The following is a 21618-nucleotide window of genomic DNA, read 5'->3' on the forward strand; positions in this document are numbered from 1 at the left end:
AAGTTTGCAGGTGAACCTACAAAAAAGCTACTCAACCTGACTGCACGAAACAAGTATCATCCCACCATATTTCTTAGATAAAAAATGCTCTAAATTGAAAGATCCACATAATCTCTTCCGCCAAACAAAGGCTTTCTTTTCTCCTTCTTCTACACGTTCTCCCTAGGGAAACTGGTCATTCCTACTGCTTTAATGAACCTATGGTCACTCTGCCATCTTCCATGCTGACCCACCCACATACATTTTTGTTCTTCAGACATGTCATGCTCTCTCTCACCTACCTAAAATACTCTTCTCCCCTCCTTCCAACTCCTACCCATCGTTCAGATGAGAAACTACTTCCTTGTGGAAGCTTCCACCAGCCAACCTCAGCCCTAAGTTCAAGTTTAGTGTTCCCACAGAATGCTCCCAGACCATCTCATGTTTCCTCTCAAAGACCTTCTCAAATCATACCTTAGGATAATGACCTGTTGACTTGTCTGTCTCCCATTGGACATGAATGAAATGAGAAACCAATAACCAATTAGAGACATGTTTAAAAGATATAGGACTTCATGTGTAATCTATGTGGCAAGTCATCAGTCTCTGCTTGTCACTAGTTAGAATATAAGACTTCAAATAAACCTCTGCTTTCTATCCTCATTTTAATCTAGAGTAAGCCTGAGGTGGGTAGAGGAGGGTGAAATACAGTGTTTTAACCCTTAACATTTAAGGACTGTTTAAAATGGTAACAAACAGGGAGGTCTGATTAGTTTAACAGGAAGATCTAGTTAGATAAAATACCTCCTCCACCATTAGAAAATTCAACAACAACAACAACAAACAATGAATTATGGCATTTTACAAGACCAAGTAAGAATCAGCATTGAAGCTTCTTCTACCCAAGACAATAAAAAAGAGAACTGGGGCTGTCATCCATACAGTAGAGACCTTCAATAAAGCAAGAGATGAAGATCTTGAGAAAGGAAGTGATAACCAAGCTGTTGCTCACAACCAAGAAAGTTTCTGAGAGGAAAGAGAACTTTAAAGAGAATTATCAAGAAAAATGTTTGAAAACTAAGGGAAACTAGCAGCTTTTAGGGAGTCAATACATGTCTTCATGAGTAGGGCTAAAAGGCTTGCTGTGGGCTGGGCAACACAGTGTCGTACAACATACATTAATGAATAACAGGAGAAGCAATTTGACCTTGGTTGTTCTACCTGGCCCACAAATGGCTGGTGGGCTCTGCCTAAGCTGAACGTGTAACAGTTGCTGGGAGTGCTTTTATGCAAAGCTCAATAGTAGATCAATTTTAGAATACAATGATTATATAGTCCTGTATTCCTAAATTCTTTTCAAAGAGTGCCCTCTTCTTAAATTACAAAGAGCAGAACAGACACTGACAAACGCAACAAGCATCAAGATAAGCTCTCAAGGAGGACCATCTTACCTCACTGCTCCCTCCAGCCTCAGGAAGCCCCTTTCAGCAATGTGCAGTACAAGGAGGAATCAACATCTCAGCTGCAGACAGAATGCTGACATGCTGCTATAAACCTTACAGAGTAAGAAATGATCTTGTTCTCTTTGGGCCAAATTTTTATGAATTCTCTTTGCATTAACGACATCACATATTCACTGTGTTTTTTTTCCTTGCCATATCACTTGTCACTGCCCTTCCAGCCCAGAACCTTTTAAGAGGGTTCTCAGATGATGGTTTCCAAGCTTCATCAACCTTAAGTGCTAGCATATAGCCAACAAACATGCAAACTAACCCCTTAAATTTAGACAACTGGGTGAGAGAGCCCACTAAAATTGAACGATTCTTCAAGTATGAATGGGTATCTTACCTCTTAATTCTGTCCTGTGCAAACAGCTTTGTATAGCCCCTTGGGCCATCTATGTAGGTAATACATCTACATCAAAAGCTACTCAGAAATGCAGAGAGGAGAAAGGAAGGACAACCCCAAACTTGGCTATGTATTTCAGAATAAAAGATGAAGCACGCTACACAGAGAGGAAAGGGGAAACATGAACACAATGAAATGAAGCCACTAGCAGAAGAAGAGTTTTTAAAAAAGGCGGGGGCGGGGTGTTGCCATAAAAATTTCGGTCTATGCTTTAATCAACACTTCAAGATGGTCTGGGCATGGTGGCTCATGCCTGTAATCCCAACGACTTGGGAGGCTGAGGTGGGAGGACAGCTTGAGCCCAGGAGTTCAAGACCAGCCTAGGCAACATGATGAAACCCTGTCTCTATGAAAAATTAGCCAGGCATGGTGGTATACACCTGTAGTCCCAGCTATCTGGGAGGCTAAGGAGGGAGATCAATGGAGCCTGGGAGGTTACGCCACTGCACTCCAACAGAGTGAGACCTTGTCTCAAAAACAAATGAACAAACACAAAAACTTCAAGATAGACTCTGTTATTTTTGTTTCGATGTCTATAATAGGAGAAATAAAACATCTTAATAGTATAAACATTCATCTGTCCAAACTTCTATGGAAGATCTTCCATAACCTAATGCCCAACTTAGATGCACTGCTCCAAGATACCTTGCTGAATTATCTAGCCCTGGGCACAAAATACAAGGGAAGCAGGTCGTCACAGGATTCTGACCCCAAAACTTCCCCAACAGCAACAACTGCCGGAGTGCACATGTATCCAAAACTAGAAAGGTAAGTCCCACAATGTGTAAGGTGCATCCAAAGAAACACTGCTTACCATTGTTAGTGTAACCAGAATCCCTTTCTACTGCTTTCTCAGTTGTGTTTACTAAGAAGATGACAAAAGAACTTTAAAAATCAAAATCGGCTGGCATCGTGGTTGACACCTGTAATCCTAGAAACTTTGGGAGGCCAAGGTGAGAGGATCTCTTGAAGCCAGGAGTTCAAGACCAGCCTAGGCAACACAGTGAGACCCTGTCTCCACACAAAAAAAGTATTTAATTAGCTGGGTATGGTGGCATGTGCCTGTAGTCCTAGCTACTCTGGAGGATCACTTGAACCAGGAGTTCAATGTTACCATGAACTATGATCGTGCCTCTGCACTCCAGCCTGGGTGAAAGAGTGAAAACACTGTCTTAAAAAAAAAAAAAAAAAAAAAAAAAAAACACATACACACACAACAACAAAATAAAATCAACAGAAGGCAGGTATGGAGACAAGGATCCAGGCAGAAATGGAGATTCTAGTAGTCTAATGTAGACACTCTACTATTGAAAGTTTCCCTTCTCCTTCAAAAAAAGACAAGCTAGTAAAACCCACTTACTCTAATACAAGTCTGGCTACAACATAAGCCTAAGTATGTGGTTGCCAGTTAACACCTTAAAAGGTTCTTAGCAGAGGACATAAGACCCACAACATCTAGGACCTCCACCCTAAAAATGGCTTTTGTTTTTTTTTTTTTAAAGACGGAGTCTCACTCTGTCACCCAGGCTGCCACCTGGTTCAAGCGATTCTCCTGCCCTAGCTTCCTGAGTAGCTAGGATTACAGGCTCCTGTCACCGTGCCCAGCTGATTTTTGTATGTTCGGTAGAGATGGGATTTCACCATCTTGGCTGGGCTGGTCTTGAACTCCTGACCTCGTGCTCCACCCACTTTGGCCTCCCAAAGTGCTGAGATTACAGGCTACCACTGTGCCTGGCCAGCTATCACTTTTTTTAAAAGCAGGGATTGAGACTGCCAGCAACAAGGTTTATTTTAACATGCTCCTCCAAAACACCTCTGGGCAACACTTTGGTGCCAGGGCATACACAATTTTTGGAGCTGGGTATGATGAAAGAAACATTTGCCTTTTTAGCATAAAGCAAATATAAAGCTCCCTCTCTACCCTCCCTCCCACAGAAGAACAGGAAATTTCATGAATATATCTGTACATTTGCTTCTCCAAGTAGGGGAATAACTCTCCCTCATCAGCAATACATATGAAAAGCAAACTCTCATGTGGAGGAATGCAGACAACTACAGCCATCTAAGCCCTGACACTTGACTCACTTAATTTGCTTAAAACCATTTACAGAGAGGAGACGGGTTAGATTTTACTTCTCCTTTGCCTTATCATGAACATCTAAAGCAGTCAAAATTGAAACAGATCATATGGACAGTACCTTCCAGAAGTAGTATTGCCACTTTAAGTCAAAGGCGTATGTTTGCAGAAGAAAGCTGCTCTATAGCGAAACCAAGAGAAAGTTTAGAAAGCCCTTTTAGCTAAAGAAAGATAAAGACCAAAAAATGATACAAAATTCCATCAATGGGAACTCTGCACTCTACCAATTTAATTTTAAGGTAAACTCCATGTCTTCTTTGGTTCCACAGCCTGAACCTCCTGAACCCAAAGTGTGCGCAGGTGAGAAAGATGGCTGGTGACCTGGAAGGGGCTGTGCTCTCTGGGCACCATGATACTGCAAGCATTACTGCCCACTTCCTTAGAGGCCTTCAAAAAATAATTACTCTTGATTGCACTGATGCTTCTCTGGGCAATTTTCCTTGCCCACAAATCTGTTATAATAGTACTGAGATAATATAATTTAAGTAGTCTCCATTTATTAGTATTTAAGAAGGTAGGCCAAGCAGACTAAAAAGCAAGAGTTTAAGGGCAAGGAGATGCTTTTCCTTCTGCATGTTAACATACAACTCATTCCTAATCGTGGTGGCTCTAATCCAACTGACTAAAATGCTTTTTTCCCCAAGGAACTAAAGTGGTTACTTGAGAGAAGAGTTTAATCCAGCTTCTTCTGCGTGGCAAAGGGTTTTTTCATCAGAAGGCAGCTGACTTCAATAAGGGCATTTACAACATCCCAAGGGCTTATTTTCATTTAAGAAATTTAAGAGACCACTCCTATGAGACTACTGTCTTTAAAACTTTTGGGGGCAAGTTCCTGTAGAACAGTAGCTCTGAAACCTAGGGTGAGAGACCCTGTAGGAATCGGACTCAACCTTATCCACAGAAAAATGAACAAGCAAAAAAATTTCACAAGACAGTTTATGGAACCAGGTTAAGAAGTTCTAGCCTATTGAGAGAGACTATAGAAAGGATTAAGGTCAGAGGGGGAGCAGCATTCCCGGGGTGTAAACCAGGACTTGTTTCCTTCCCTTCTTTAACGAGCAAGAAGGAACAAAGAGGACGTACTAGTGCAGGCTCATTGCTAAGGACTCAAGAGTCTGTTCACTGGCAACTTTGGCTTGGGAATTTCCATTCAGCCTACAAAATCTGTCTAAGAGCCACAATGCCGATCTCATCTTCTTTGCTGCCTCTGTCCCTTCACAGGTGTCAGACCTGCCCTGTGGTATGAAGACTCTCAGAGCATTCCTGCTGCCTTCTGTCTCCCTTTGTACTTCGTAGGCATTTTTTCCTCTTGTACTTCTAATCCTATCTTGGGATCACTTCTAGGAGGACTCAAACCACACACCTGCACTGCTGCAGTTTTCATAGCACGTTTACACAGAGCCCTAAGGAAGGGACCTTGGAGTCTCACAGCTCTCACTCCAGTACAACACTACAACAGAAAAATTTTACCCAAGACAATTACTTCTTAGATCTGCCCAGTGGGATGAATCCCTCAGAACCAAAAAGGCCAACGATGTTCTTGTTTCACAGACACCATCAGTAGTTTTAAAGATGTTTGTCCTTAGGTCTGAGACAAGACCCACAAAGGATAAGTGCCAATGATATGGGAGAAATAGGTATGTTGGGTCAAATCAATAAGGCAAGATGTAGAAAAGGCCTTAACCTTTGTCAGGCCTGAAAATATAACGCTGATTCATCTAGAAACATCTTTTGCATTTATATGCCACTAAACATGGAGCTATACATCCACAACTGAGGTCTGAAAAGTGAAGACACCATTCAACAGGGAGAAACTGGAGTTAGGGCAAGCAAAATCAAGCCAAAACAAACATCCCAGTCCAAAGCATGAGTGACCTTTTGTATTCATAAGACAGGTTCTAACAACAGCAGTAGGCTCAGTTAAGTCAGCTACTGGGAACTAGTGTGCAAATGCTCTATTATTTCAGTGTCACAACCACCAACCTCAGTACCAGCGGAAGTTTTTAGTTACGGAGTGGGTGAGATTCTGAGGTAAAATACAAGAGACCATGTCAGAATCCAGCTACACGGTATCACTTGTCCTAAATCATCTCTGCTTCACTGCTAATGCTTAGGGCATGTGCATTAAAATGACTGTATCAACCTGCCTTGTCCTCCCAGGAGGACATTTAAAGAACAACTCAGCAGTATTTTTCAATCAGTATGGCGACAAAACATTTTTATAAAATAGGAGAAAGAAAGAGAAATCTTTTTAGAGTTAGAGTTCCCCTGAAATTCTCAAAGAAAAAAATAACCACATGCTTTGTTTTGCAAGCTTCCCCTCCCCCTTTATTCTTGGTTTATAATGTTAAGCTCTTGATGACAAAGAAGCCAAGCCCACTTAGCTAGTTTATCAACACATCTAAAGCAAATCATAGTCATACTTTGATTTTAACCAAGCATGACAACAAGGCAACTGAATAGCTTTCCAAACTACCAGTGCAGCGACACTACCTTGCATAGGCTGGTGTTAAATCAGCACTTCATAAATTGTGCAGGCTTCTGCCCATTTAGATGATCTCTCTATGCAGAATCGGCAGTCTAACACTGGCTCTTACAAGCATTAAAAATCATCACTCTGCTAACCCAACTCACTGTTCAGATGGGTCTTCTTGAATGCAGCCTTTATTACAACCTCACTGCTGCTTTCTACACTGAAGGAATACCATGTTTTTAAGTCAGGAATTCTTCTTTCTTGCTTTATTGTAATCAGGGGGTCCTGCAACGACCCCGATGCTGTTACAAAGCACAGTGCTTTATAACAGTAAAGCTTCTGGAAAACCCAAACAAAAGACACGTCATCCGGTGACGTCAGCCTATATACAGTTCTATGTGGTCGCAGCACATAAGCAAATCCATTCTTGTGCCGTTTCTCGGAAAAGCTTTTCAGTAAATGCACTCATGCTGCTCCAGGAGCTCTTCTCTGCAACAAGCCACCCATCTGCCATCAACAAGTTAAGACCAAGAGAACTAACGGCTGCGGAAAGGAGACTGAAGCTTTGATTAACCAGCTGAGCAGTTAGAGGTGGAGAAATTTAATAACTTATATTCAAAACTGATTTAGGGATCAGAGCAATCACAGAAAATGAAACCAATGCTTTCCAGAGGAATATCCTAAGGAAAAAACAACTCATCCTGGTGGATTCAATTTTACTTGGAAAGCCTGGGACACAGAAAACAGGAAACTGGTCAAAGGCTCCTACATGTTAGAGCCTTTTACAGACTCACTGCGTTGAGTCTAACAACCGCGACTGAATGCAGCCTCCAATGTGCTCAGAAGAATGGGTAAGTCTGTGCATTTATATGTCTTGTACATTCAGTAAGGAATCACGCTTTTAAAATAAGCTACCGAATTCACATTTTATGAGGGAAATCACTGTCATATTTTGGATTTTGAGGTTTAGGTAAAAGCATGTATCGCTGATGACAGAGACACGTTTTATCTTCTTTTTAAATGGTTTAAGTTTTGGTCCAGTCATACCAATAAGGTTAATTTTTCTGCAGTAAATGAAAAATAAGTTATTTGCAGTGAAATCTTTCGATATAATGTTGGTTGTTGCTGTTTTTTTTTAATAGCCCATATGTTGTGCTGAAAAATATCCTATCTTCTTGTTTTCCTTAAATTATATTCTGCAGGCTTACATTTCAAGTGGCCATTAGGGGCCCCTATGCTGGCAGCAATATATGCAATGAGTATGGTTTTAAAAATGCTGCCTGCCCTGGGTATGGCGTGTCCACCCAAATGCCGCTGCGAGAAGCTGCTCTTCTACTGCGACTCTCAGGGCTTCCACTCAGTGCCAAACGCCACAGACAAGGGCTCTCTGGGCCTGTCCCTGAGGCACAATCACATCACAGAGCTCGAAAGAGATCAATTTGCCAGCTTCAGTCAACTTACTTGGCTCCACTTAGATCACAATCAAATTTCAACAGTAAAAGAAGATGCTTTTCAAGGACTATATAAACTTAAGGAATTAATCTTAAGTTCCAACAAAATATTTTACTTGCCAAACACAACTTTTACTCAACTGATTAACCTGCAAAATTTGGACCTGTCTTTTAATCAGCTGTCATCTCTGCACCCAGAGCTCTTCTATGGCCTTCGGAAGCTGCAGACCTTGCATTTACGTTCCAACTCCCTGCGGACTATCCCAGTACGCCTGTTCTGGGACTGTCGTAGTCTGGAGTTTCTGGATTTGAGCACAAACCGTTTGCGAAGTTTGGCTCGCAATGGATTTGCAGGATTAATTAAACTGAGAGAGCTTCACCTAGAGCACAACCAGCTGACGAAGATTAATTTTGCTCATTTCCTACGGCTAAGCAGTCTGCACACACTCTTCTTACAATGGAACAAAATCAGCAACTTGACATGTGGGATGGAGTGGACCTGGGGCACTTTAGAAAAGCTAGACCTGACTGGAAATGAAATCAAAGCCATCGACTTGACAGTGTTTGAAACGATGCCTAATCTTAAAATACTCCTCATGGATAACAACAAGTTAAACAGCCTTGATTCCAAGATCTTAAACTCCCTGAGATCCCTCACAACCGTTGGCCTCTCTGGCAATCTGTGGGAATGCAGCGCCCGAATATGTGCTCTGGCCTCCTGGCTGGGCAGTTTCCAAGGTCGGTGGGAGCACTCCATCCTATGCCACAGTCCTGACCACACCCAAGGAGAGGATATTCTAGATGCAGTCCACGGATTTCAGCTCTGCTGGAATTTGTCAACCACTGTCACTGTCATGGCTACAACTTATAGAGATCCAACCACTGAATATACAAAAAGAATAAGCTCATCAAGTTACCATGTGGGAGACAAAGAAATCCCAACTACTGCAGGCATAGCAGTTACTACCGAGGAACACTTTCCTGAACCAGACAATGCCATCTTCACTCAGCGGGTAATTACGGGAACAATGGCTTTATTGTTTTCTTTCTTTTTTATTATTTTTATAGTGTTCATCTCCAGGAAGTGCTGCCCTCCCACTTTAAGAAGAATTAGGCAGTGCTCAATGGTTCAGAACCACAGGCAGCTCCGATCCCAAACACGACTCCATATGTCAAACATGTCAGACCAAGGACCGTATAATGAATATGAACCCACCCATGAAGGACCCTTCATCATCATTAATGGTTATGGACAGTGCAAGTGTCAGCAGCTGCCATACAAAGAATGTGAAGTATAATATCTACCCGTCATCAAAAATCACATCAGATAAGTAACCTATTTTACATAGTAGAGGCTAAATACATATCTAATTTTTACCAATGGTGACATTAAGCCTAATTTTCCAAACTAAGTGGAGACTTAGTTTTTGAAGTGTTGAAGTATTTTTAATTTTTTAAATGAAACCATATTTTAAGTGTTAAATGAATCAATGCTCACATTAATTTGCACTCCTGTTGGAAAGTCTAAAATGCTTACTTCAAAATAAGAAATGTATGTAATTATATACAATCGTGTGTAAACCTTTACACTAAGGTCTCCATATGCTATTTTTTTCTACTGAAAACAATTTAGAAAGAAGCTATTGGGCAGAAACAGATATAGATCAATACCTGTTTGATCACTGCTCTCCATCCCATGTACCACAACTATCTTGCTGCTTAAAAGGAGACTTAGTAAAGTTCTCTTGTATGATAATTTGGTATTTACTCAAATCTTCAATTTCTTGCCAGTGTGGGAAGTAGAATTTCATGTATGCTGAAGACTGGTAAATACTAAACATTCTTCTTCCAGAGTTTCTGCCTGGGTTAGTAGGTATTATCAAAGTCCATATCATGAAATCAGAACCCTTTAATGTAATTCTAATAAGCTGAGTGACTCTTTAATATATTTACACAATGAATCCAAGTGACTGTGAAAAGGTCTCATTACAATGAAATCAATCCTAAATAATTACACCGACTTCTTATACATTTCTCGTTTGACTTATAATGGACATGATTTTTGTGGCATTTAGACAATTGTTTTAAACTAGTATTAAATTGTCATTGTACTAATTAATGTACTAAATCCTATGTTTACATTAATATGTGAAAAAAGATTTAGAAAATATTTTGGAGATAAACAAGACAAAATGAGTCAATTTAACAATCCTGACATGCTCCCTCCAATTTAAAAGCGCACACACACACACACACACACACACTCGTGCTCTCTCTCTCTCTCAACTATCATGATCAAAGATGCCTTGACAAAGGGGTTTAAACCTCTTTCTTCTGCTTTTTCCTGATCTTCAAACCTCAAAGAGCCAAGTTAAAAATAATTGGCTAGCAACAGGCATAACACTGATTCTTCTTGTATTACAAAGGAACCATGAAAAAAAACACTTTCTAACTATTATATAATAAATTTCGATCTTTCAATAAAGATACGCATTCATGCTGTAAGTGTAGTTCAGTGTAGGTGAAGAAAACAGCATCACTGAGATGAATCTTATGGTAGAACAACTCGACATGCCTATGCAGCCACACAGTGGTAACTTGAAGGCAGCACGGAGGTGAGGGATTAAAAGGAAAGGCAGATTTTGAAATCCGACTCTCAGGTTAGCTGGAGTTTAAAAGGCAGCCAAGAATGATTATACACAATCTGCACCAAATAGGGAAAGGACCTGCTGCTGAAAAGGGAAGAGGGGTAGATTCTCCAATGTAAATATAAACATTCCATAATTAACAAGTGATAAGGATGCCACATTTTTCATGCAGAAAAGAACCACAGGTATTCAGTTTCTTGTATTATGATTTCTAAAGAAAACCTATTACATATTTGGAATTTAGATGCAAGCTACTCATTCACACAGAATTTTTCCATAAACATCGTTCCATATATTGAAAAAACTGTAAAATTATAGCACTAACTTGATTTTAGAAAATGAGCATTTTTTACAACTGCCCTTTACTGTATGTAGAAAAAAGACATAAAACCTTAGAGAAAGCCACTACCATTTTTAAAGTTATCTTTTCCCCAACATCAACATGAACATGATATCCTTCATTCAGGGCATATTTTCTTCCCAGGATCAAACTGAAAACATGTTAAGGCTATAGTTTAACCAGTAAGATTTAATCACAATTTTTCTTCTTTAATACTAAGAGATGGGTACCTTAGTACCCGTCACCTAACATCTCTCGGTAAAAAGCAGACAAGATCACAAATTACAGTAAAAATGTGCTCTCTTTTTTAAGGTGGGCAGATTAGTTTGTCAAAGTCTCAGACCAGTTCAATTCAGTTATCTCGAGCGGTGAGTATTTCGTCTCTTGTTAAACCAGACCCTGGGCTTGTCTGGGCAGAGACAGGAGCTGATTTAACAGCATAGAGCACAGCGCCCTACTTCCCCACAGACAGGCTGAATTAGAAGCCCCTATTACAAATAAGAGCACCATGGGCTAAAATTTACCAACCCATTTATCAGGACGACCATTGCCATTTGTCAGGTGACAGACAGCTTGGTCACAACACAACTGTGTCCTGAGCACACAAGATTCCATCAGCCCTGAAGGACAGCAGGAGTATTTTCCATCATTTCAAACCACAACCAAAATTAAGATTCAAACTGTGAGATGGGTAAGAAATCCCCTTCTTTGGCTGGGAATCTCCACCTTAATCCTTAAAGGACCATAACTGGCAAAATCCTTAGTGTACGGACAAAAGCAAATTGGAATAGCAAGCCATTTACTAATTCAGAGGAACAGCATAGCCAAGGCTAGCAAGGCATACTTTCCAGTTGAAAAAAATCAAAATTTTTTGCCTTCCATTTTTCTGGGTAATGTCCTTTAAGAAAAGTGAATGACAGTAGTACCAAAAAGGTATTTTCCTTTCTCATTTAAAAGCAAAAACCTCTCTTTTTAATTGCCTGTAGAAGGCAAGATTTCCTTTCATTTTTGTCCATTTGTGTTTCAGAATCAGCACAGGTTTGAAGATCAGACTGTTAGTCATCTGTGCTTTCTTTACCAACTGGCTAGAACGGAACAGCATCACAGCAACGCTGCGGATCTTGGTTACACAGAGTCAGAGCTTTTGTTTTTTGGTGGGGTTTTATCCTCTTCACCACCACCACCCACTCCATTTTTTTTCTATTTTTAAGATTAGAGGAAAATGACCATTAAGAACCAGAAAAATAATTAATCTCTCTGGAAAAAAGAAAGCTAAATAAGACTATGATACCATACCCACCTAGAAACCAAGAACTAGTTTGAAATTGTTTATATTCATTTCTGTAGCATGACAGGCATTTCAATTACCTTTCTGAAAAGAGTGGGCTGATAAACTTGGAAATCCACACACAAGTCTGAGAATACCCACTGCCAGAATCAAAAAGCAAAGATACTAATTTTTTAAGCCAAAAATCTGTACTAACACATGTAATTTCTTAATGTGCCTAAGTTAATTTCTGTACCAATTCAATAAATGGAATTGACTGAACTTCCCAACGCCACTAATTATTAAAATCCATCTGCTTATTCTAATGCTAGTCACCAAGAGCTAGACTCCATCTTTCCAATAAAAATGAGCCCTATGTAGCACCAGGTTTGAATTCTAAAATTCAAAACAGGCATTTCATTTTCTTAAGGCACACTTCCTACACACAGCTATCAGGGGAAAAAAGCTATAAATGTCCCGTTCTTTTTCTGAAGTGTGTATATCAATATAAAATTTGTTAAAGAATATTTTTAACAGCTGACTTACATGATCGTTTTCCTAATACAGCAATACAGCGACAGACCTATCTGAAAAATCTGTTTGGGTACATACTTTTCATATCTTATTGATTAAAGCCCTTGAGCCAGGAAAACAAAAAAAAAAAGAGAGAGACAGGCCATCTATAGATAATTAAATATTTCTCTATCTAACCTGGGGCAAACTCATAGTACTTGAATAAGGCCAAAAACAAATAGAAAATGACTGTTTAAGCTTTCATTCTGCTATTGCAAACATTTGGAAACTTCTGCAACTCTTTCAACTAACATTTCTGTCCTTAGTGTTTTTTTTTTTTTTTTAAGTCTGATATATGGAATGTTTGGTGAACCTTCCTATCAACACTGAGACTGGAAACTCAAAGTACAGTCCAAATACATTGTGTTCAATCACCTTCAAGAGCCATTTTTCTTTTTGGGTGGGAGGTGGGCAGCTGGGTTGAGGGTGGGAAGAAAATACTATTATGCAGGGTGTTTTGGGAGGGGGTAGGGTAACATAAAGCAGTGTACAGGAAAGTTTTGTTATTAAAATTGTGTATACTGTAAAAAGTGAATGCCTTTTTACTTTTCCTCGATAACCTATCAATTTTGACATGTGAAACTTGAAAAGCCACTTGTGACAGACATAGAAATCTTAAATGAACAGTTGTTTTGTTCCGTGTTCCTCTACAATGTCAAATGTGTCCACTGAAAAAAGGGGCAGCTAATCATCACCTGTCTTCATTCAGAGAGAGGCAAAACTAGGATGAGAAGAAAGTAAAGGTAAAGTGGTGGGAAGGGAGAGTGCCTAAAAAGCTGTCATGCAGTAAGAAGCTGCTCTGTCAAGAGCCTGAGCAAGTGGAAAAACAACTGTCCCAGGCTCACAGGGTGTGGAGTTGGCTGCCCCTCTCTGAATCCTCCATTACAGTGAACTGACACCACAGAGAGCTTCGGAAAGGTACTAATTGCCTGTACCTAGCCAACAGCGACTTGGCCTCTACCTTGGGGGCTGGTTGATGTCCATCCCAGCAGCACCTTGCATGCCACTCCTAGGAGGGAGGTCCACAGGTGCTTACACACTAGGACCATGAGGATCCCTACATGACCTCCTCCACCCCGGATGCCGACTTGGTGAGTACGGACGGGAAAAGGAAGGGAAGATTTTAAACTGCAGTTGACCCTTGAACAACACTGGGGTTAGGGGTGCCAACCCCCTGCTCTACACAGTCGAAAATCTGCATATAACTTTTGACTTCCCAAAAATTTTCACTAATAGCTACTGCTGACTAGAAGCATTACTGATAACATAAACGGTCAGTCCATATTAGGTAACACATATTTAATACCGTCAGTCAAAATAATACATATTTTATATGTTATATGTATGATATATGGTATTCTTACAAAAATAAGCTAGAGAAAAGAAAATGTTATTAAGAAAATCATGGTGGGGCATGGTGGCTCACGCCAGTAATCCCAGTACTTTGGGAGGCTGAGGTGGGTGGATCACCTGAGGTCAAGAGTTTGAGAACAGTCTGGCCAACAAGGGGAAACTCCGTCTCTACTAAAAATATAAAAATTAGCCAGGCAACCTGGTATGCGCCTGTAATCCCAGCTACTTGGGAGGCTGAGGCAGGAGGATTGCTTGAACCTGGAGGCGGAGGTTGCAGTGAGCTGAGATCATGCCACTGCACTCTAGTCTGGGTGACAGAGTGAGACTCCATCTTCAAAAAAGAAAAAAAAAAAAGAAAATCATAAGAAAATACATTTATCATTAAGTGGAACTGGATCACCATAAAGGCCTTCATCCTTGTTGTTGTCTTCATGTTGAGTAGGCCGAGAAGGAAGAGAAAGAAAGGAGTCGGTCTTACTGTCTCAGGGGTATCACAGGTGGGAGGAAATCCACATATAAGTAGACCTTAACGATTCATACCCATGTTGCTCAAGGGTCAACTATAATGTCCTTGGCTTGCTACAGATAAACATCCTCAGGACAGGATTCTATACCTGGGCAGTGCTGGGGCATAAACTGCCCTAGCTTCCAGGAGCTGACCGCCAGGAGTCTGCCACATTTGCCCAGATGCACTTATTGTTTCTCCAGCACCACAGCAGCATAGTAGGACCACATGGAGGAATAGGCAAAGCCACCCTTTTCCCAATGCCAGGGAAGCTGGGATCAGAGAGACTAAGAGAACTCTCACACCAGGAATTTCAGCAGTAACCAGGGCAGAGGCAGGAAACAGAGAACACAATTCTACTGTCAAACTCATCCTATAAGCACTAGAGGGCATAGGTGATGGTGGTTTTAAATTGCACAAAGGAACACATTCCTACACTTGATAGAGTTAAAAGCAGAGCTTATTAACATAATTCGCCTACATTTTAATTTTGAAAATCCCATTTAAAGCTACATCTGATTTCTTTATCAGTTATTTTAATTAATTTTGTCTATATGCCACAGCATTCTCAGGTTCCCACTCAAATATACAAGATTCTTCCTGGTCTGTTTAAAAATTTGGGGTAGTCATGTCTCCCTTAGAGAGACAAAATGTACTACAAACTGTCTTTTACAAAGAGGGAGGGGAAAAAGAGCTGAAAGTCATAGCTACTGCAAAAACATTTCTCCTTAGCATGAATTTGACCTTTATCCTCAATACTTGTTTTGGGAATACTCTTAAGGGACACATCTTAAACCTCCCCTTCTACTATCTGAAGAGGACAGTAAAGAGCAAGAAATCTCCAAAGTCAAGTACAATCAAGCATCCTATCCTGCAAAGCCTACAAATGAAAATACTACCCTCTATATATGGAGGCTGAAGAGCAAAGGCTTGCCCAATGCCTCCAAGTCAGGAACTCCCAATAGACATCCAGCATGAAGAAGCATCTGTGAACAGCAACCCTGATGGGCAGAGGCCAATGGCTCATGCCTCACTTAGGAAACAGATATGAAAACTGCAGCCCTAGAGACAATTGCCAAAGCCTTTTTATAGCTTTCATCAAGATTTTACCAAAAACCACACAGAAGAGGTGTAAAAACATCATAAACATTAAGTTTACTGAATATCTATTGACAATTGTGTTTAGAGCATAAGACTTCCATCTTTAGGCCCTAGTATTTGTACCAAAATAAATAAATAGTATTTGTACCAAAATAAATAAATAAATAAATGAGTTACAACAGAATCTACAGGCTGCTTTTTCTGGAAAATCATTGTACCAAAACACTACAACCATTTTTAATTAATTAATTATTTCCAGAGCGGGTTATGAGACTGGCTAAGTTTTGCATTTTTGGTAGAGACAGAGTTTCACCATGTGTTGCCCAGGCTGGTCTTGAATTCCTGGGCTCAAGTGATCCACTCATCTCAGCCCACAAAGAGTTGGAATTACAGGCGTTCGCCACCACGCCCAACCTCTGCAGCCATTTATAATTAGCCTACCAATTTCATCATCATGAGGGCCAAAAAATTTCCTCTTGTGATGAACAAAAACATTTCCCGTTGCCTCGCGGTCAAATACATGGAGGGCAACCGCTCAGTACCCAAAACCTCTAAAAACAATGTTATTTATCATTTACACATAACCTACTTCTATACAGTCAAGGAAACTTAGAATAAAACTATGTACAGAATAGTGAAATAAAGATACAAAAAGATCAAAAGCAGGACTCTTAACCCCAAGGGTCCAGGATATGTTTCAGGATGCAAGAACGTCTTAAAATTATAATACAATATTGTATGTGAGTCCAGATATTTTACCAGATCTAATGGGTTTTGATAAATTACAAAAAGGGGTTAGAAAGCCCTAGAACAGCAATGAAATCGTTATTTCTAGTATACACTATACACCAATTTGGCCCTGATCTTCCTGGTGGCCAAAACAAAGAATAAAACCAACAGCTTTCATCGGATAAGGCAGCACACTGGTTTCTCTGGAGAAAGAGACACTTAAGTGAAAAAACCTGTGAATTATTTATAAAATGGAGCCGGCTGTAGGAACAATAAGGAACAATGTTGGACTGTCCCTCTAAGGAGGTTCTAGAGAACAGGCAGAGTTGTTCTTCATGAAGACCCTTGATAAAGGCTAAGTTTGTAAGGAGCCTACACAAGCATGCTGCACACTCTGTGATGACCTAAACTTTATCGTGACCCAAGGGTGGGTAGAGCCTAGAAGTTCTGCAAGAATGAACCAAGCACTTTCAACAGCTGGTGTTTCCTCTTTATCACATCCCTGGGACCAGACTACAGGGCTCCAACACACAAGGGACAGCCAGTAAACACCTACTACATTACATTACACATCTTCTACACAAGGAGTATAATTTAAAATTAAAAACATCTCCCGGCTGGGAGCGGTGGCTCACGCCTGTAATCCCAGCACTTTGGGAGGCAGAGGTGGGTGGATCACGAGGTCAGGAGTTCAAGACCAGCCTGGCCAAGATGGTGAAACCCCGTCTCTACTAAAAATACAAAAATTAGCTGGGTATGGTGGTGAGCGCCTGTAATCCCAGCTTCTCGGGAAGCTGAGGCAGAGAACTGCTTGAACCCGGAAGGCAGAGGTTGTAGTGAGCCGAGATCAAGCCACTGCACTCCAGCCTGGGCAACAGAGCGAGACTCCGTCTCCAAAAACAAAAACAAAAACAAAAAACACATCTTCCGCTATATCAGGAATGAAGAGAAGCATATTTCATACAACATCTCTGGTTGTGCATGACACCACCTTTGCAAAATTATACAAGTGAGAGCAATAGAACATATCTGATTCCATCTTGTTTCTAACCTCACAAGTTGTCTCTGTGCATTCCTGTGCATAGGCTAAGCTAACTATGGGAGGAATTTAGTTTATAATTTAGCTGAGGAATTTAGTTTACAGCTTAACTTTAAAGCAAGGATGATCACAGTCCCCTCCCAAAAACTACCCTTCTTCTCGTTCGTGGTCTGAAACTGCCTTTGTAAAATTAATGAAAGGTGGTAAGGTTAAAATTATTCTGATAAGATCTAAGCATAGTTAAAACAGTAGCCTGTTACTGTTTCCTAGCTTGCTTTTTATAATTGTTTACTGCTCAGGAGTCACTTAGCCAATGGTCATAATAAGATTTGTAACTTTCCCAATTGCTTCTATAAATAACATCACTACTGTGAAACTTAAGACTGATGGGCAACACAGTGAGACTCTGTCTAAAAAAAAGAAAAGGCCAGGTGCAGTGGCTCATGCCTGTAATCCCAGCACTCTGGAAGGCAGGCAGAACACTGGAGGTCAGGACTTTGAGACCAGCCTGGCCAATATGGCAAAACCCTGTCTCTACTAAAAATACAAAAAGTAGTTGGGTGTGGTGCGCCTGTAGTCCCAGCTACTCTGGAGGCTGAGGTGGGAGGATCACTTGAGTCTCAGAAGTGGAGGCTGCAGCAAGCCAAGATCGTGCCACTGCACTCCAGCCTAGACAACAGAGCAAGATCCCATCTAAAAAAAAAAAAAAAAAAAAAAAAAGACTGGTGTTTGAGATATTTTTCAGACTGCATTCTAGTGGACCAACTGACGCCACCTATACTGGTGATCCATACCAAGAAACAGTTTCGACACTCCTATCATTTCATGCCCAGCCCAATCAATCAGCAGTACCCATTCCCTAGCCCCCGCTTACCAAACCATCTTTAAAAACCTAGTCTCCAAATTCTTTGGGAGGTGGATTTGAAAGGTATCTTGTCCACCTCAATCGGCCTTGCGATTATTAAACTCTTTGTCTGCTGCAACTTCTGCTGTCTCAAGGTACAGGCTTTTCCTGTGCAGCAGGCAAGAAGAACCCAACTGGGCTGTAAAATGCTAATGATAATCATATGTGTTCTCCTTAGGTAAGAATCTATAACACAATAACTAATTTCCTAAGAAAGAACACATTTAAAAAGATAAAGCAGCTAGGTGCAGTCACACCTGGAATCCCAGCACTTTGGGGGCCTGAGGCAGGAGGATTGCTTGAGCCCAGGAGTTCAAGACCAGCAGGGGCAACATGGCAAAACTCTGTCCCTACAAAAAATACATGTATACACAGAAATTAGCCAGGTGTAGTGACACTTGCCTGTAGTCCCAACTACCTGGGAGGCTGAAGTGGGAAGATCACCTGAGCCCAGGAAATCAAGGCTGCAGTGAGCTGTGATCACACCACTACCCTCCAGCCTGGGCAACAGAGTGAGACACTGTTTCAAAAAAATAAATTACATATATAAAAAAAAGATAAAGCAATCATTAGCCTGAACAACAGTCAGAAATTTAACTGTCTCTTTCTAGAAGCCATTAAAAAAAAACCACCTAGATTTTCAACAGGGGCAAGTTAAGTTGCACAGCAGTTAGGAGCCCTGATCCACACTTGAGCCTCTGACCCTGGACAAGTCCTTCAACCTTTATGTACCTTGGGCCTTTGACCTGTAAAACAGAATTAATAGCAATAATAACCACAGGGGGATTTATTCATGTAAAGTCCTGAGGCTAGCACAGAATAAATGCTCAAAACTGTTTTGTTATTTTTAATAGCAACGTGTACACAGTGAAATGCTACAGATCCATCAAATAGAGAATGTAATCACATTAAAGACATGTTAGACCCATGTGCTGCTTCCTAAAACCCTACTTTCTAGTCTTTCTTCTCTAAGTTAATGTGCAGTATTCAAAATGAAAACTGATAATTAGCTAGAACTCTCAGTAAGCCTCAACAGCCTTGTTACACTTTTTACATCTAATATTGATATAAAACTGACCACATTATCTCACAGTCAAGTAACTTGCTTTGCAAAATGTACTATAATATTAGATATGATATTACTCTGGTTTGGCTTTATGAATCAAAGCTAAATTTCTAAAGGTTTAAAATCCCTAATTCAAAAATTCCTTCTGAATAAGGCAGTCACTTAAAATCAAGTGATGTCTTTTCCTTGTTCAATAAAATTATACAGGACAACAAGTACTATCCATTATCATAAAAGGATACTATTTTTTCAAAAGAAAGAAATAATCTCACTGATGTCTCAGCTTCGGACAATTATATTTTAGGACAAAATACATGGCTGAGAATTAAGGATCACTATTATGTTCCTTTTTGCTTAGAAAAAAATTGTACGTAAGTCTATCACATCTAATTTAGGAAGCAGCCCTTCCAATTGTGGCAGATTTGGTTCCAAGGCAGATTTGCCAGAATTATTGAGGGGTGTGGGCAGGAGAGGTATGAAAATTTAAAAACACAAAGATAATCCATTAGTTCAATATACGCAGGAGGGTATGTTTCGTGATAGCTGGAGAATAATCCTCCATATTACCGAAATCTCTATTCCATATAAAGCTTGCTCAGAATCAACCTATCTCAATGAAAGACACACAATCTTATCAGAACTTATCAGATCTTATGACCCAGATTCTTCAAGTCAAGAAAACTTCTTTCTTGGCATTGTCTTTCCTAGATCATAATCTAGTTTATCCAACAAGGAAAATCCTTTTATCTCCTCCTTCATCCACAACTTTTCTCTACTTTCCCACATCTCTTGACCATGGGCTTACTACCTGCTTCTCCCAAATCCACAAAATTAAGTGCCTATCAGCTACAAAATAATCTACACGATTTGGAAATTATAATAAAAAATACAGTCACTCATCTGAGCTATCTTTTCAGTCCACACTTCTCTTTGCTCTTTGTACAGATTCAAGTATAAAATAGCATTTATTCATTTTGCTTTCACTTTTTTTTTTTTTTTTTTTTTTGAGATGCAGTCTCGCTGTCGCCCAGGGTGGAGTGCAGTGGCACGATCTCTGTTCACTGCAGGCTCCGTCCCCGGGGTTCACGCCATTCTCCTGCCTCAGCCTCCCGAGTAGCTGGGACTACAGGCGCCCGCCACCTCGCCCGGCTAATTTTTTGTATTTTTAGTAGAGACGGGGTTTCACCGTGTTAGCCAGGATGGTCTCAATCTCCTGACCTCATGATCCGCCCACCTCGGCCTCCCAAAGTGCTGGGATTACAGGTGTGAGCCACCGCGCCCGGCCTTGCTTTCACTTTTAAAAGACCAAGAATACCTGCCATTTAAGATGTACCCTTTTTAATAATTAGCACTCATTCCAGTTCTAAGTCCCCAACACCCTTCATACCTGTAATAAAAGTTGCTCTCTTGCTGTTTTTAATTGGGAATGGGGAATGTGAATTGGGTCGTAGAAGATATGGCAAACATTTCAGAAATGTAGAATTCTTTAAGAATAGGCAGTAATCTTTCATTCCAGTTTTCTTGGGATTCCACAGAATTGGCCGCAAGAAAGCTGGGACCTTTCATGTGGAAGTATGTTCTGCCAGTTTTTGATCCAAATAGAAAAAAAAGACACGAACATCAGGCACTAGTAACTATTTCATGTAAGGATCGCCCACGTGGCGCACACATTAAGAATGGTGTTCAGAGCCGGGCATGTTGGCGCATGTCTGTAATCCCAGCACTTTGGGAGGCTGAGGTGGGCAAATCACCCGAGGTCAGGAGTTTGAGACCAGCCTGGCCCACATAGTGAAACCCCATCTCTACTAAAAGTACAAAAATTAGCCAGGCATGGTGGTGCGTGCCTGTAATCCCAGCCACTCAGGAGGCTGAGGCAGAAGACTCTCCTGAACCTGGCAGCCAAAGGGTTACAGTCACCCGAGATCATGCCACTGCACTTCAGCCTGGGCGACAGAGTGAGACTCCATCTCCAAAAAAAAAGATTGTGTTCAGGAGTGCCTTGACAGTGCTACCTCTCTATTTTCCCTTGTAATTTACCAGGAGGAAAAAAATGGCAGTGGGAAAGAAAAGAAGAATATACCATCCTCAGCACACTCCTGCAGGCAACTGGGACAATACCACATCACCACATCTCCCTCTTCTCTC

The 21618-nt window shown here is 40.7% G+C and overlaps 2 protein-coding genes across 7 annotated transcripts in view; one reads left to right on the forward strand and one right to left on the reverse strand.

The window, feature by feature from the left end:
• The window catches only part of CTNNA1 (catenin alpha 1), a 181543-nt gene that overhangs the window by 52989 nt on the left and 106936 nt on the right, over positions 1-21618 (reverse strand). Inside the window, exon 1 of one of the 6 annotated variants that reach the window (XM_030828582.1) lies at positions 6518-7026. The exons of 4 other annotated variants lie outside the window; for them this stretch is intronic. The gene's annotated coding sequence lies outside the window, so the exon portion shown is untranslated. Of the gene's footprint in view, positions 1-6517; positions 7027-21618 lie in introns of those variants that run through there. One more of the 6 variants, XM_030828590.1, reaches the window with a different exon arrangement.
• LRRTM2 (leucine rich repeat transmembrane neuronal 2) lies at positions 6915-13306 on the forward strand. Its single transcript, XM_003266445.4, has 2 exons — positions 6915-7348; positions 7700-13306. The coding sequence occupies exons 1-2, from the start codon at positions 7345-7347 to the stop codon at positions 9244-9246; spliced, it is 1551 nt and encodes a 516-aa protein (XP_003266493.1). The 5' UTR covers positions 6915-7344; the 3' UTR covers positions 9247-13306.

This window comes from Nomascus leucogenys, chromosome 2, assembly GCF_006542625.1.
Source record: "Nomascus leucogenys isolate Asia chromosome 2, Asia_NLE_v1, whole genome shotgun sequence".
Classification (NCBI taxonomy): domain Eukaryota; kingdom Metazoa; phylum Chordata; class Mammalia; order Primates; family Hylobatidae; genus Nomascus; species Nomascus leucogenys.